General features: G+C 52.0%; 3 protein-coding genes across 3 annotated transcripts; 1 reads left to right on the plus strand and 2 right to left on the minus strand.

Moving 5' to 3' along the window:
- Positions 1 to 3,513: 3,513 nt before the first annotated feature.
- Positions 3,514 to 4,290, minus strand: BZA05DRAFT_423085 (uncharacterized protein; the record flags this gene model as incomplete). The annotated part of the gene is made up of 1 exon (XM_051485857.1): positions 3,514 to 4,290. One exon carries the CDS (start codon positions 4,288 to 4,290, stop codon positions 3,514 to 3,516), a length of 777 nt encoding a protein of 258 aa, XP_051334472.1.
- A 1,788-nt stretch (positions 4,291 to 6,078) lies between these two features.
- BZA05DRAFT_449841 (uncharacterized protein) lies at positions 6,079 to 6,825 on the minus strand (the record flags this gene model as incomplete). The annotated part of the gene is made up of 3 exons (XM_051487398.1): positions 6,079 to 6,456; positions 6,676 to 6,745; positions 6,803 to 6,825. 3 exons carry the CDS (start codon positions 6,823 to 6,825, stop codon positions 6,079 to 6,081), a joined length of 471 nt encoding a protein of 156 aa, XP_051334473.1.
- Positions 6,826 to 15,209: 8,384 nt separating this feature from the next.
- On the plus strand, positions 15,210 to 15,717 carry BZA05DRAFT_423087 (uncharacterized protein; the record flags this gene model as incomplete). The annotated part of the gene is made up of 2 exons (XM_051485858.1): positions 15,210 to 15,280; positions 15,354 to 15,717. The coding sequence occupies 2 exons, from the start codon at positions 15,210 to 15,212 to the stop codon at positions 15,715 to 15,717; spliced, it is 435 nt and encodes a 144-aa protein (XP_051334474.1).
- Between the last annotated feature and the right edge of the window lie 372 nt (positions 15,718 to 16,089).

Raw genomic sequence — 16,089 nt, forward strand, 5'->3', positions numbered from 1 at the left:
TATTCTCGTCTTAGTGTAAGTTTATAAATTTTGATTCTTACTGTCAAGGAAGCACTGTGTAACTGGACATCTACTCAAGTTCTCAACCCACAATCGGTATGCGTGCCATAATTCTGGAGACGTGCATGCAACGCCGAGACCGTCTCGGAGCCTCCTGCGTAGACACGGAGGAGACACGCCGTGTTGTTGGCGTGGGGAGACTAGATGTGATAGTGTTCACTCTAAACACTTTGCATGTATAATCGGTTCGAATGGTGAGCACGAATGGCGAGTGATACCGCGTGCGACAGTGCCCAACGATACGGACGGGGCGGGGTAGTTTCATGTTTCAACTACCAGCCCACCTACCAGCCTGGCTTGATGTAAGAGGATCCTATCATCAATCTACGTCCAGAGTACTGGTGCTGATGCTGGGTCACTTCTGCGAGACACGTCGGCGAGGGCAATCGGTGTAAGTAGAGTACAGCACTGGGAACCCAGGATTGCCTGCTACCTCTTATAGCCTGCAGAAACCCCACTCAAAACGTCTCTCCCGCCCCCCCTCCCCTTCCCCCACAGACCCGACCTGACCCGAAAATGTATGCTCGGGATATAACCCGACCAACCAGACGAAGTTTTTTTTTTGTCGGGATATATTCCGACCGACCAGAGCAGAGTTTTTTTGGTCGGGATATATCCCGACCGACCCGACCATACCCAAATTTGGTCGGGACTGGTCTATGAAGAACATTTAAAGCTCCACTAGACTTGGAGGAGGAGGAGGAGGAGGAGCAGGAGGAGGATGAAAGCATCGCATTGGGGGCAGAACAAGAGTGCAAAACAGGGTACTATGTCTACGACTAATCCAAGGAAGTACGAAATGAGGACATGCAGTGATATTTTCTCGGTGCGATTGCCTGTCTTATTTGTGTGGCAGGCAGCGGCGCCACATCGTTCTGGTTGGTAACGGGGTCTCAACCCCCGGCCGGCCAGAGTGGGTAAGAAATCAGTTAGACGGTTCTCGATAGTCTAGATAGGCTGCAGGCGAAATAAACTGAAGATCCCCCTCTCTCATGGTAGTGAGAAACATATCTTCTTTATATAGGGCACCAAAATCGGGTTAGTTTCCCAGTAGCGCGGGCAATTTGCGAGCAGATTCCAGGCAAAACCATCACGCATGACGTGAACGCATCCGCTGACTAAACTATCACGGAACGGCTGCACCTGAACAGAGCCTACGGCGAATGAAGTGCGAACCGGATCAGACGAATGAGGTACTGTATTCTCACCGCGGATCTCGCATTCACTCAATACACGTTATCGATCACGTTGCCGAGACTCCTGCGCAATCACTGCTAGCAGGATTGCGTTTGTGCGAAGGTGTGTTATGCTCGGTTATCCGGGGCAGTCCCCGCAGCGGTGCAAGCGCGATAGGCGCCCGACGACATCGAGATCGCACCAAATCGCACTCGAATTCACTAACTCTTACGTATTCGCGCGTGTGTAGATGAGTGCTGAAGTTGACAAGCTGGAGTCACTCGCGCTGTTAGTTTATAAGCTTTGAAGCTTCACAGTATGTGATGAACAACAGACAGGTCCTGTCACCGTTTTCGCATCGTAGTAGTCGTTTCATACCTTCAATCACTTGGTGGGCACGACATGTGTGTCGTGAGAAGAAGGTTAACGACAACTGCCTGAGAAGCCACATACGGCAGCTTGACGAATGATGGGCTCCGCATTGCAGCTGGGAACGGAGTGGGTATACTGACATGCTCGTCTTAGGTCGCATGTAGTTAGTACTTAACAAACAAAACCCTACTTCAGTCACGTCACGGTTGTTCATGAACAGCCTGTGTGGAAGATCCGCGTTTTCGCCAACGAAACAGGAATATGAAGAAAAATGGTATTTTGAAGTTGTGTACAGTATATCAGACGCGACGGAAGAAAGGCATATATAGAGGAAGGCGCGGCGGTGCCTGGATTGGGGCCGCTCGCCGCCTCTTTTTTTGGGTTCAATCATTGATTGCATGCGACCTATCTATATCTAGATCATGGCAATATCAGCCCGCTGACCCCCCCCACCCCCCCCCCCCCCCCCGTTCCAAGGCACTGTCCAACCCGGCTTGCACCGAGCGGCCCGATGTGGCTTTCCCTGCCCCCGCCCCGGCCTGTCCCAAAAAGTAGATACACGGTAAAGGCTGAAATGGGCCTGCATGCTCGCCCGCCCCTCCCCGCCTATCCTCTCTGCCCTACGGGCTGACCCGCCCGCTGTTCCCACCTGCCTTTTGCCGCTCTGTTCGAGGGTTCTCCCGCCTCCTATCTGTACCTCCGTTGGATGGTTTACCGGCTCGGCTTGTTTGTGGGGTTTGCGTGCCTTTTGCGGCCTGGAGTCCCTGTTGCTGCCTATAAAGACGATTACCCAGACACCGTTCCTGCCGTGAGCTGTATCAGCGCGCGAAGGGACGCCTCCCTCTCTACTGATTCCCACCCCTCTATTGTCCGCTTTCCCCGTCCGCTTTCTCTCAACCTTCTTTTGACGCTTCCTACAGCCTCTTCGACAACAGCACTAACGAGCGCAAGCTCGCCGCTGAGAATCGTCTCAAGCTTTTCGTACAGTAGGTTGATGTTTTCGGCAATGGTTGGCGACGCGAAAGATTCGTCGTAACTAAAGACTGATCGATCCTCTTTCTTCATTAACTCTGAGGGCGGTGGAGGGGTTGCGGTACACTGGCGAGCCAGGTGCTCGAGGCGACCGCAGTGGTAACTATTGCGATACATTATTCCAAGAGTGGTAGGAATGAAGTCGAAGTAAAATCCGCGATGTGGGAATCAGCGAATAGGAACATGACACGAGCTTAGCGTCTTGGCGAAACTAGGATGCGAGTGTGTTGTAGCGGGGATCGTTGACGGCCGCTCACCGCCGCTTGTAACCTCCGTGAGACTGGAAAACGGAAGTCGGCGAGACCTCGCATGACGCGGTAAACGGAAGGCCGTGATATTGCGACAAGGAAAACTGTTGCTACGAAGGGTGACTTTTACTGCGTTACATCGTTGAGCTATGATGGAATTCACAGGGCCTGAGATATAGTCAGAATAGAACCCAGAGCTGTAACTGCTTGCCGAGGAGTGCGGTATACCTTGATATTGTGCGAGACGGGGCAATACGGGATCAGTGGGCAGAAAATACGAAAGACGACGGGTGATATGAAACGCTGCTATGGTGCCCTGCAGCCTCTATGTGAAAGTTGTTGCTTTGCATCCACATCCGCCCATGAGAGGTTGACAGATTTACGTCCTTTGGGAGAGAAAATAGCGCGACGCCTCATGGGTAGTACAGGTATTGGAACTAAGTTACACATTTTGGTCGCGCAATTATCCGAGCATCCTCCGCAATCCAAGATGCAGTCCGTTGATAGTCGCACTCAACGTGAATGACATACCCGTTCCGACACCCACACCCCTCTTTTCTGTCGCACTGCCGTCTTCTATTTGCTTACTAGTCGCCCGTCGAGTTCTCCGCTTGGTGATTGTGAGCTACTGGGCCAAGTATCGGAGATTTTGGAAGAACAGAATCCACCATCCCTGACAGTCCACTTCAATCAGGTGACCAGGCGGCATATACAAGCCACCCGACGGCATTTTCAGCTGATCATGAGTAGGCGAAAGGCTGGGCTCACACGCTGGACACATGCAGCGCAGGTAAAACTTGTGGCCATCCCAGGTGAATATCCAACCATCCGGATCCGCATCGCCCCCCGGTTTGTGAATTAGGTAAAGCCTGAGATCCTTGTGACCTGTCGCAATTTTGAAGATGATCTGCTCGCATTCCAACGTGAAGTAGGGATTCATCGTACTGGCGGAGAAAATTCCGTTGGGTGGCCTGTTCAAACTGGCTCTGCCAAAACACTCCACTTCGGCTTCTGAGATGACGTATGGGGCGAAATCCGAATCCTCTTCGCCCGGGGCATCGTTGACGTTCGTGATTTCAAATAGCGGGAGCATCTCAAGGCACATCATGTCTCCGGCGATGAGGCGGATTTCTAGCTCGTTCTCACCATTCTGAATTGTGCCAGCGGTCACGGCTTGGCGGACGGAAGCGATTACAGCAGAAGCTGCTTTGCCTGTGATGCTTGAGTAATCGCGTTGCACGAAATAACGCAAATTCGCGATGTCATCTTGGATCGACTTGTATTCGCGGATCCAGTCATCGGTGTTGGCATCCTGCGGATCCCGCGAAGCGTTCAATATCCCATGCAGGTGTATCCCTAAAATGGGCTTAATCCACGCCATGCAAACTCTGGATGCGTTCATCTTGTTTTCCTACTTCGCTACCGGTTAGAAAATAAGCAGACGGAGAGTGGAGAAGAAGGTGTAGGACTCACGAGAAATTGTACTTGTAATCCTTTGCTTGAGCCGACTCGCAGGGAGGTGTGAGGACTGCGATCGACAAGGACGGTTATCGAGATCTAGTGGAGTGCTGCGCGGAGCAGACGAGCGTGTAGAGAGCCCAGATGTTGTATGGAATAGTCTGCACAGCTGCGCGCCTGCGTTCTGGTCGAAGATGGAGAATGATCCTTCGAAGTGAGGGTGATGATTAGTCCGTCTGGTGCCGTGGTGCATGGAGGGAAGGGGGGTGGTAAGATGAATGCGGTAGATGAGCGACGGTGGGTGGGAATAAGGACGGAGGGTGGAGTAGAAGAAAACGTTTCAGTGAAGTCAACCTCGCTCACTGTCGCTAGTCCGGGAGTGGGGGTGAGAGCAAGATCGTGGTTGGTAATTCAAGGGCTAGGTGATAGGAGCTACCTGGCGATGCACCGAAGCAGCACGTGTGGATACCCACACGTCCCTCTGCAAAACGTGGTGATTGAGTGTGGTGTGCATCCTGAATGAAGGAGATCTGAAATTAATACCCATATTCCCTGCGCGTGATGACTTCTTTAGACATAGTCTCTTATCATATTGACCTAAACAGTACTACCACTACGTCATTCGCAACACGAGTGAGCGATGCCGGAGCACGTCCCAGCAGATCGTGCCACCTCCGCGCTACCATACTTCGCTAACACGCGGTCAAGGATATGTTTGCACTACCTCGAGCCGTGCAGCCATTCACCTTCACACAGATATGGTTACTAAATATTATTCCATCGTCGTCTTTTCCGTGTCTGAATAACTTTGCTGATTTAGCATGGAGTGCTCACGTACAGGTCTGCATGCCACAGCACACCGGTGCTCCTATAAATATGATTTTGTGCGAATAACCGGTACCATATCAGAAAAAACCCACAACAGTACACGCAATGCGGCAGTTGCCTGTTCAGCTTCCAACCATATCTTTTTATTACGTGCGGTGGAGTTTCGAAATGCGACACACAACGCGGCCTGATCAATGGGAGGGTTTCTGGAATCGCGCTTAAATAGCAATACTTATGAACTTCACTAAATGAGGTTACAGCATCAATCGTTACAACGATTATAGTTGACCGATTGGGTAACATCACATGAGTGCCTTATTTTTTCAGCCACAGATAGTAATCTAGCGACCTCCCCGCGGATGCCACGCTGTCCTGCCCTCGGATACGACACTCTCAACCCCTCTGATTCGCCCGACAAATGATACGCTGGCTTCCGGCCTACTGAACGAGTAGCGCAATGAAGGCGGTATATGACCGTGAGTAGGAAACAGCCTACATTTCTCTGGAGGAAAGAGTAGAACGCCGGGTGGCGGTAACGATGGAGGTCATTTCGAAATACTATTATCATAATGGACAGGTTTGTAACCTGCAACCCTACTCTGCTCCCTGCACGTCACGATTCACGGGAAGAGATTCGGTAGTTTTGAAGAAGAGTGATCGGAAAACAAGAAGATAAAATTAGAGTGTCAATTGCAAAAACTAATTACACAGAAAACATTGCAAAATAAAAAAGACCAAGAATCTATTCAAAACGCCTTAGATGCACCCAGCGCCTTGTGAAAATGAGGCTTCATGGTGTACTCTGAGGCATCGCCGAAAAGAAAGCCACCTTGATTTTCTTCTTCTTCATGATATTTGCGTAATGGAGGAGTGTGTTCCATGTATTTTCACTGACGGTAACCTTTTACTCCTCAAAACTACTCACTAGATGGAACATGCCACTGGTATCGACCTCAACCTTGTTCCTGAATCCGCTAGATGGGGGCGGTAAGTGCTGAGGTCTAAAGTATATCATCGCCTCCCGGACCGCGGAGTCCGCCTGCTCGTCCACTCGAAGCTCCATCATGGCGGCCTGCTGTGCATCGTCGAACGTCGTCGAAACAGGCACCTCCGTCCGTGGGGCAGTGATCTGACTCTTGGAGTACGAGCTGCCAATCGCAGCCCCTGCCAGGCGGGCATCCGCGGCGGCCCGGGGCCGCAACTCTCCAGTTACCACTGTTGTGGCAGCACTACCACCATACGTGCAGTCGGCATTATTGCCGGCAGAAGTGCTGCTGCTTCCCTGAGCAGCAACGCCACTTCCCACAGGTCCCGAAAAAGGGGACAGTCACCGCCAGCGGTGACTCTCTGCCTCGTGCCCGGAGCGTAATGCTACGATGGGCGACAGGGCTGTACTGCAAGCAGATTTGCTCCTCATCACGATCCCCAACAGGGCAGCCACGGCTTTCGGCATGACTCCCTACCCCCACAGATATGGGAGTATTGCCGCGATTAAACAAACCCGACCATCGTCTGAGTCCAAACCGCCGTCAGCGACCAAACCGTCGTCAGCGACCATATCGTCGTCAGACCTACACGGCGATTAGCGGGCCGAAGAAGTGTAATTGATCGTGTCATAAACAACTTACATATGTGCGATTGAGCTGCTCATCGCGTGTTGCGGGCGAACAAAAAGGCCAATTCGATGCCTTCCTGAGCCGAAGAAGATGAAAAAGAAGAAGAGACCAGAGTCAGAGGTTGATGACGATTGCGGATTCAGGGTTTTGGTTGCGAGCTCGAATTTGCGTGCTTTCATTTTGGATATACCTTTGCCATTTCTTTCTTCTGCTTGACATCGCCAATCATTCTCGCCACCATCTTCGCGCTGATGTTTCGGAAGTCGTCCAGCTGTTCTTCCAAGACCTTGTTGATACGGAGCGCAAGGCGTCAAGCAAAGAAAGGTGGAGTGGAGAAGGGGTTTGACTCATCACGGGCCCTAGAGGGGAAGCCACAGCTGTCGCCGTGGCCCGCTACTTCCACGGTTGTGGGAGTAGCGCCGCAAGAGCGGAAATGGATTCTGAATCCAAATCTAGGTGTAACGATGGACATCGTCCTACAGAACGATGCCATGCGCACCCCGAAGATGGTGCCGTACGGAGCCGCTGTTGCTGTTGTAGCGACGGCGCTTGTCGACACAGTACTTGCACTCCCAGTGAGGTTGGCACTTGACCGTGACAGGGCCCCCGTGCTGCCAGATGGCAGACGTCAGCCTCTGCCCGCTTGTGGTTTGCACAGGTGCCGGTTCCGGAACGGCCGGGGGAGGATCATCCGGAAGGGTCGGGAGCCTGTAATACAACAACTTGCACAAGGCGTGATTGGGCGGGCTCAATAACATCTCCAACCGAAAGTTTGCTGGCTCCCAGATGTCTGGTAGCGAGTGTTGCTTGAGTAATTCGCCCTCTCCCACGACCAAGCCTCTTCCTCATCACGGGCCCCAGAGGGGCAACCACGGCTTTGGCCGTGGCCGGCTACTCCCACAGCTGTGGGAGTAACGCCGCAAGACTGGCAATGATCACCAGCCGTATCGATGGTGAAACATCCTTCTTGTAGTACCCCACTGAACAGGCAATAGTTAGTCAAGCACCGAGAGAAATACGAATCGGTTTGGAAAATGAGGAGCTCACTTACCTCTCGAGTGTATAGCTCTCACCTCCGCGGTGGTGCAACGCAAGGCACAGTGGCACGTCGGAAAGATGCAAACTGAAAGTACCATCACTAATCAGTATAGTGAAACGATCATAACATATGCGATGGAGAACCAACGAATCATCCACGTACCGCATAATCAACGGCCCAGGAAGGCAGGCTATGGTCCAAGTAAACGTTCCAGCCGATGGAAACGCTTACATGGGGCATGGCCGCGTTTGCAACAAAGGATACACTTCAGTGCCAGTGGCGACGTACAACTCTAATGCAGAAGGTGAATTCTCCATAGAATACCTTGAATATGGTCTAGGTGATGCGTGTCAGTCACTATCCACTTGCAGATGACTGGCTGGAACAGGTTGGAACACGGCTTCCTTGCCAAGAGCGAGACATATGGGGAAGACGGTGAAAGATGTGAAGTGAAACAGGAAGGGATATGAGATGGCTTACTATTCAGTATAGGATCGGGGTTGTAACGCAATATAGTGGTGTTTTTTATGATTCGGTGTTGACGGGGAGGATGTTGATGAAGTGGCGGAAAACGAGGGTAGGGGAAAAAGAAGGTGGCGGAAAAAGAGGGTAGCGGAAAGATGAGAAGGACGGAGCAGAGGGGTGAACGAGGAAGTTCTTAGTGAAAAAGATGATGAGAGGAAGAAGTAGCAAGATTGATTGGAGGAAGAGATGAGGAAAGATGAGGATTAAGGAAAGGAAGAGGCGACGACTAGTGGCAGGAAGAGGCACCCTTTAAAGAAATTACCCGAGGAGTAATTTCGCCGACACTAGTAGGGTTATGCAACTTGTGAAGTGAGTACCGTGGAACTTTTAAGACCGTCGATTTTAGGGCACGGAATAGAATATTGGACCGTTTGGGCGGGGGAGTGAGACAAGTATCAAACCATCCGCCGCCAAACATGCGTAACACGTCACTGATTGTGTCATCGCCTATACCATGAGCGGGCGCAGTAAGCTGCTACCAGCCAGTAAGGCGTGCAAAGTTTTCCCGCACTTTAAGCAACTGATTGGACGAACGCCATCACAATCAGCGTAACACCCGGGACTGTTAAGGATGATGCGACCGCGTCCTGTTGATTTATCTTACGTGTGTATCCCATAGTAGCAATTGTAAATCTACCACGCTCTCGCTATTCGTGCGGAAAGTTCATATCTAACTGTTTCCCATCATGCTGTCGAATCCTGTTTCGCATCCACGATAATCGCGCTAACACAGATCAACCACTGTTCCCAATCGATCCCATGACTATTCCGACCGATTAGCGATCATCATCACCGTCCACCACTCGTTCGCGCAGCTACCGCGGTCCCGTGTTGTGTTGAAGACTCGAAGATGCGTTCGCTCGAGTCTGGTTAGGCTGCATGACAAATAAACTGAAGATCTATCTTTCTCTCTGAAATGTGGGAGTTGCACGCGAACTTATCAGCTGCTGCAAGCTCTTATCATGCTGCGTCCCGTCCGTGTAAATGTACGCGTAGACCCTGTTTTACGGGCAAACGGAGTGGGTGCCTGGTGCAGCATCGAAAGAGGGGATGACTTCGACATGTCCGTCAACCCCAAAGCAGGAGCAGACACAGGCAGGCTCGCCACCACCGTCTTGTACGAATATACGGGCACGATCCGGTAGTGGACCAGCTCATTAATACTGACACATAATATCAGTCTCCCAAGAGCGGCCAGTAGTGACAGGTGGAGTCAGCGAAGAGTGCGATGAGCAAACCCGTCATCACCGTGCTTGGGAATCAGGGACAGACGGAGAAAACGGTGCATCTGATCGCGGCACGAGCGCTCGATTGCGCGCTCACTAATGAAGACGAACTTCCGGACCAGCTCCACGCCAGCTGAAGGCTTGACACCCTTAGGATACTAAAGTTTCCCGGATATATGTCAGACGCAGACCCAAGCTGTCGGCGACAACAGTGTCTAGCTTGACGGCGCTGTATAGGTTATTTACGACTCCACTAGGCGGCGACAACGCCGCGTCCAATGATCTCCGACCACCGGCACAAGAAGCAGCGGTTGACAAACGTTCCGCCCTGTACAACCTGGTCAGAGGCATCATCTGGTTGCACGGACTCATCAGGATCGATGAAGAAGATGCCTCACGACATCCCATGCCCCGGCAAGAAGTAGCACCCTCCAATCCGTGCAGCATGTCGCTGCCATCCACCGGCGGCAGTCTGTGATCGCCATAGAGATTTTATGGTTTCGGACTCACAAAGTCACTCCCAGAAACGCAAAGCGCGACAAAAGATCGAAGTTTGCAGCCGACGACCTTAACGCCGGCAGTTTGCGGTGAATGGTCCCTCCACTCGTCATTCGGTGCATAACTGAGCGACAACCACCCCCTTCGCGAGCATACTTGTAAAGCGGTGTCACGGAGGCCATTGCCAAGGAAGCGGGGGCATAACTAGACCAATAGACATCTTTACGCCCGTTGCGAATGTTGTCGATATACGCCTCGCACCTGGTAGCAGCCTCGCGATTGATGCCCCTGTGGGGCTGTGCAGACAAGCTAATCTGGGCTCCTCTATGATGAACGGTGTGGGCAGGCGGTCCCGCTGGTCGCTGGGCAGGACGCCGTAAGTAAGGCGTCCGCGCGCGAGGAGGCCCGATGAAGCGGAAGAGATACAGGTGAAGAGGAGGTGAGAGAAGGATGAGGGCGGGGAGCACGCGGATCCTCCCGGTCACTCCCAGCTTTCCACATTAGACCCTCCGAATGATGTCTGCGAGTGTAGGGACAAGCAACGCGGCGGATCTTGATATAGACGTTTATTTTACTAGCTCATACTTGATCTGGTGTGCACTACATGTATCTCTGTTACCGGTGAAGACGGAGGGCGGGAAGATCTTCATCATCAATTCTCACCAAAGTCTGGCTGAACAGTGAATGTTGCGATTCTCGGGCGGAACGATCGAATGATGGACACGATCCTCACTACAACACACTCGCATCCTAGTTTCGCCAAGAAGCTAAGCGCGTGCCGTGTTTCTATTCGCTGATTCCCACATCGCGGATTTTACTTCGACTTCATTCCTACCCCTCTTGGAATGTCGCAGCGCACCTACCACAAGTGCGGGCGCGGCGGTCCACCGCCTCCCCTCCACCGCCCTCAGAGCCAATGGAGGAAGCTGATCGTTCCGGCCGTGTCTACAACGCGTCTGACCATGTCTACGACGCGTCTGATCCGTTGCTGATCGTTGCCGAAATCCATCACCTGTAGACAAACCTGTTCGCAAACCTTCAGACGATGTTTCGCCAGGAGCTTGGGCTCGTTAGCGATGGTGTCGAAGATTCAGCAGGACGCGTCAGAGAACTCGTATCCGCAGTACGAAAGACGCGACAAGAGACAAGGGACCTCAAAGCCCTTATGGAGACGATGAGTGAGAAGATCGACAAACTCACAGAGGAGAACCGGGAACTCCGGGCGCAAACACAAGCAGTGACAGCTCCACAGCCGCTTCCGCCTCCTCCATCGACACCACTTAAGCGGCCAAAACGGAACCTGACGGGACCTCAAACACCCCATCAGCCGACGAAGCAGCTGAAGAGTACCTCCCCGACATCGGTTCTCATGCAGTCGGAGCATGCCGGTGTGAGTACCGAGCCCACGCAACCACTACCGTCAACATCGGCCGCGGCCCCCAGGTCCGCACCTCTCCATGGTGAGATGGAGGAGAGATGGAAGAAAGTCGAGAGGAAGCGAAAAGGGAAAGGGGAGGGGAAGAAGAGAGGGGTGGGACTTGGAAGAGAGGGAAGTGTCTCGCCATGGGCTGATATTGCTCGCGGAAGGGGCGGCGTGCATGTGACCGTCTTCATCGGCGAGAGCAAGAACGCCAGGCGGTAAAAGGCACCCAAGCCCCATGTAAAGGATTCGGAAAACATTCGAAAGAAGGAACAGAAGGCAAGTGGGAAGAGCGGGCGAGTCAGCCCGTAGGGGAGAGAGGAGAGGTGGAGAGGGGCGGGCGGGCATGCTGGCCCATTTCAGTCTTTACCGTGTATCTACCTTTTTGGGACAGGCCGGGGCTGGGGGGCAGGGAAAGTCACATCGGGTCGCTCGATGCATGTCGATTTGGACAGTGACGTGGAAACAGGGGGGTGAACGGGGTGATATTGCTATGATCTACATAGGTCGCATGCAATTACTGAATAAACAACAAAAAAAAGATGGAATGATGGAACGACGGAATTTCATTGTTTGTCACTCGACTTGTGCAGAGTATTCGGGCAGAATATGCGGGCAGATTGGTCATGTTGGTATTACGCACGCGTCTTGAGAATCCTCTTTATTCTCATACCTGCTCTTTCTGCTTCTGTCCAGTATGTCTAGCTGGTCATCCGCTGTGTTTTTGCGAAACAGTCAAGCAATCGAACATCACACTCATATTTTCTCAACAGTGAAGAGTGGATAGGAGACGGCTGTTCTATTTTCATGATCCAGATGATACTGTGCAAGCACTCAACATTTCACAGGCAACAGTCAAAGATGGTTGGGTGGACTCGCGGATCTTGAGACGGCGTTGGGTACTCGAAAGAATGAGTAATAGTGGAGTCGAGCGCCGGATATTTACCTAATGACCGTTCACGTTCAGGGCAGCTGGTAAAAAAACGACGAACACCCTGATTACGCATCAAAAGATGCAACCGTAGAAGCGTTGGCACATTCTGGATCCGTAATTGCAGCTTTAGAGGAATATATACTCAAAATTCACAATGCGGGTCCCCTAGCCACCGTCTCCATCACCGTCGGCATGTTTTGCGCCATCGACAATAGTAGGATTCCCTTTTCCGTGTAAAACTCGGGCCTACCCACCTTTGTCCCCCTGTACCTCATCTTGACTGGCGGACCGGATATCTGTCGGTAACGTGGTGTCGCTCTCGGTGAGATATCCTTACGTAGTCCCGCCGCAGCTGATCGTGTGTCACGGGAGTATTGGATTTTCAGGTGCAGGCAGCAGTGTGATCGAACGTAACAGAAGTGCTAAAGCTAGTATCTAGCAGAGTAGATGTTAGATAGTGCATAAAAGTAATGATGGTTTTACTTCGGAGGAATGCTTACCAATACGCGTCTCGGGAATGTCGGTGGTAAGTGTGAGCGCTCCAGGAGTCACGACTACTCGCGGAAATGATTCGGTGCAAGAGTCGCAGAATCGATGGATCAAATGGATAAGGGAGATGCCTGTCACTCGAATTCCGTTAACCATCACTATCACCCCCGACGTGATTATCATCACGGGCCAACCCCAAACGACGCTCGGCTGGAAGCGATGTAATCCGGGTTCAGGGCCATGATCTAATTCCGACGAGCTAATGGATATTGGATGACCCTGAAGCTGATCCACAAACGTAACCACCTCCGTAGCACTGAGCCGTCACTCTGCCTGCGGAGGTTTGAGGTCTTTCTGTTGGCGTCGCCCGATGATCAGTGTAGGAGGTGGTTGGTTGATGCACGTATGTCCGGAGGCGGATGAGAATGGATGACGTCGGTATCTATGGTACTGTAGCGGGCGTATATGCTATCCTAGAAGGTCGTCTTAATCATAACGGAACGCATAAGAGCGAAGACACAAGACCTGAAAGGTGATGGGTACTAACAGTCATGGTTTAAGCGATCATGAATTGTCCGTCGCACTCATGTCGCGTGTTCTGAAAGCAGGTCTGGGATGCATAGGATGTATAAGTGCTTTGATAGGTGGACAATGCCGCTCGTCTACGTCGGCAGATGCAGCTTTAGGTAACGGAACCCGTTGCGCGAATATAGCTAGTCGGTGGCGATTCTGCTATCTTGCTATCGAACCGTGTGATCTGCTTGTGTTGCCGAGCTCCGACGACAGACAGCGGTAGGGAATAGGAGGCAGAAAGGTTTGCAAGACGAGGACCTAGGTTTTGGGTGAAATTATATTTGGCCGAGGAGTGAGAAATCAAAGGGCTAGAAGGGTTCAGTTGCCGATTTTGTTGGAGCCTGGCACTGGACTGCTTGGAACCGAGCGACCGCAACTTCGTCAGGTCATGACGTAACATGGTAAATGCAGTGTTTGCGATCTTGTCTTAGCTTATCCAGAGATTGCATGGCGTGAATCGGAACATGGCACAGGAGACATCAGCTGAAAATGATCGTTAATACATCTCTCCCCATGCGGTGATCGTGCAGGTTCGTATTCGTCCACTCTTGACTTAGCGCTCTATTGTTAATACTCATCGGAGCCTGCAACCACAACTAGACTGTAACGCAGAAGGCAATGTAATTAACTGTGTATGCATCTCTATTGTCAACAAACGTACTACAGATTGATCACACAGCATGCCGTTGATCAGATGCCCGAGAGGTTAACAGTCGTGGGTTGGACAAATGTCGCAACCGTGAATACACACTGTACGCATCTTCGTCTGTTGAGTAATAGCACATGACTCACCAGAATTGCGTCGGCGAAAGGCCGGCGCACCAAAAGTAATCTCATCAACCTAGTCGCTGCGAGAAAATCGCGCAAACACTCACAAGTCACGAGCATGGCATGTAATCAGTGAAGTGTTATGCCTGTTTGATAACGGATGGTTTGATGCTTTTCTCACTCCCCGTCCAAAGGGTTCAACATGCTATTCAGTACCCTAACATCGACGATCTCAAAAGTGCCACGGTAATCACCTCGAAAGTTTCATAACCCTACTAGCGTCGGCGAAATTGGTGCTCGGGATTGTTTTATAAAGGGCGCCTCTTTCTCCCACTCGTCCTCCTCTCTTCCTTTCCTTCATTCTCATATTTTCTCATCTCTTCCTCCAATCCATCCTTCTCTTTCCTCCTCCCCTCCTCTCCTTCTCTTCTCCACAATACGTTTATCCAAATCAACTTACGGTATGCACCCCTCTCTACTACAACACCAACTTGCACCTCTACACCCTGCTCACTACAACCTACACCATTTGACCCCTGTTCGCTCCACCGTTCAGCATACAGCACGTCATTGCGACACAATTGCTCAAACCACTAACAGCGCCCCAGGTACCGCAAGCACCATCCTCCAAATTATCGAGTGCAGATCAGCGCTCCGCACGCTAAGATCGTCAGATACACAGAGGAAATCGAGACCGCGGCTCACGAAGGCGCTCACCCCGACGCGATGATGAATTCAGGGTGGGTGTGGCTGCTCCCGGTGCCGAAGGAGGTCATCCGAGATTTGGAGCGCGTGACGAAGTATCGGCTAGTCGGAAAGAAGTGTTGGGAAGCGACGAGCTAATCAATGTCAACGATTCGCCATTGGATGATGGATTCGCGATCGGATCCGGCTTCGGCCGGCTACATTTCGCCACCACTAGGTGGCTCCATTTGGCACAGGCTGTGATGGCTGTGCCTCTACTTCTCTCCTGGGGTAATCCCATGATTCCGGGGCTTGATACCTCGGCTACAGAGACGTAGGTTCACTCTTCTCTATCTCTGTCAGTCTAAGGATGATACTAACTGATACTAACTGATACCGGCGTCCAGGGCCCAGTGGAGGGGTAACCTGAATGGAACGCTGCTCATGGAGAGAAGTCCGTGGCAGCGCAGCCTTTCAACGTTCGCGGAGCAGCTCTCAACAGAGTTGATTATGTGGCGAGGAGCGGAAACTTCGAGGCTAGGCGTCAAAACCGGCAACCCGTTCAACAACCACAAGGAGTACAAGGGACAATATCAGTACCTGCGCCACAGGGGCATTCAGCGTAGCATTCACATGGAGCGCCGCATGGACTCCAAGGGACACCATCACAACTACCGGCGCCACAGGGGCCTCATTCGTCATCCTCCATACCAGCACCACAGGGACTTAACGCATCATCGTCACCAGCAGCCGCCCCTCTGGAGCCCGTGATGATATGCACTCTTGCGGCGCTACTCTTACAGCTGTGGGAGGAGCGAGTAATGGCAAAAGCCGGGGCTGCCCCGCTGGGGCCCGTAATGAGGAAGAGTCTTGGTCGTGGGAGAGAGCCCATCACTCAAAGAACACTCGTTACCAGATAACTGGGAGCAGCAAACCTTCGGTTGAAGTTGTTGTTGAGTCCCCCCGACCACGTCCTGACCACGCTGGTGGACCACAGGGTTCCGACCACGATGGATCCACCCGCCACATTTTACTTCTCGTCTTTACCTCGTGCTGTTCTTACCACCACCTCCATCCACGAAGACCAAAGAAGATGTCGGCAAGCCTCTGGTACGCGTACAATCTAGTACCCCTAGTAACGAA

This window comes from Tricharina praecox, assembly GCF_024521635.1.
Source record: "Tricharina praecox strain CBS 144465 chromosome Unknown BZA05scaffold_73, whole genome shotgun sequence".
NCBI lineage: Eukaryota > Fungi > Ascomycota > Pezizomycetes > Pezizales > Pyronemataceae > Tricharina > Tricharina praecox.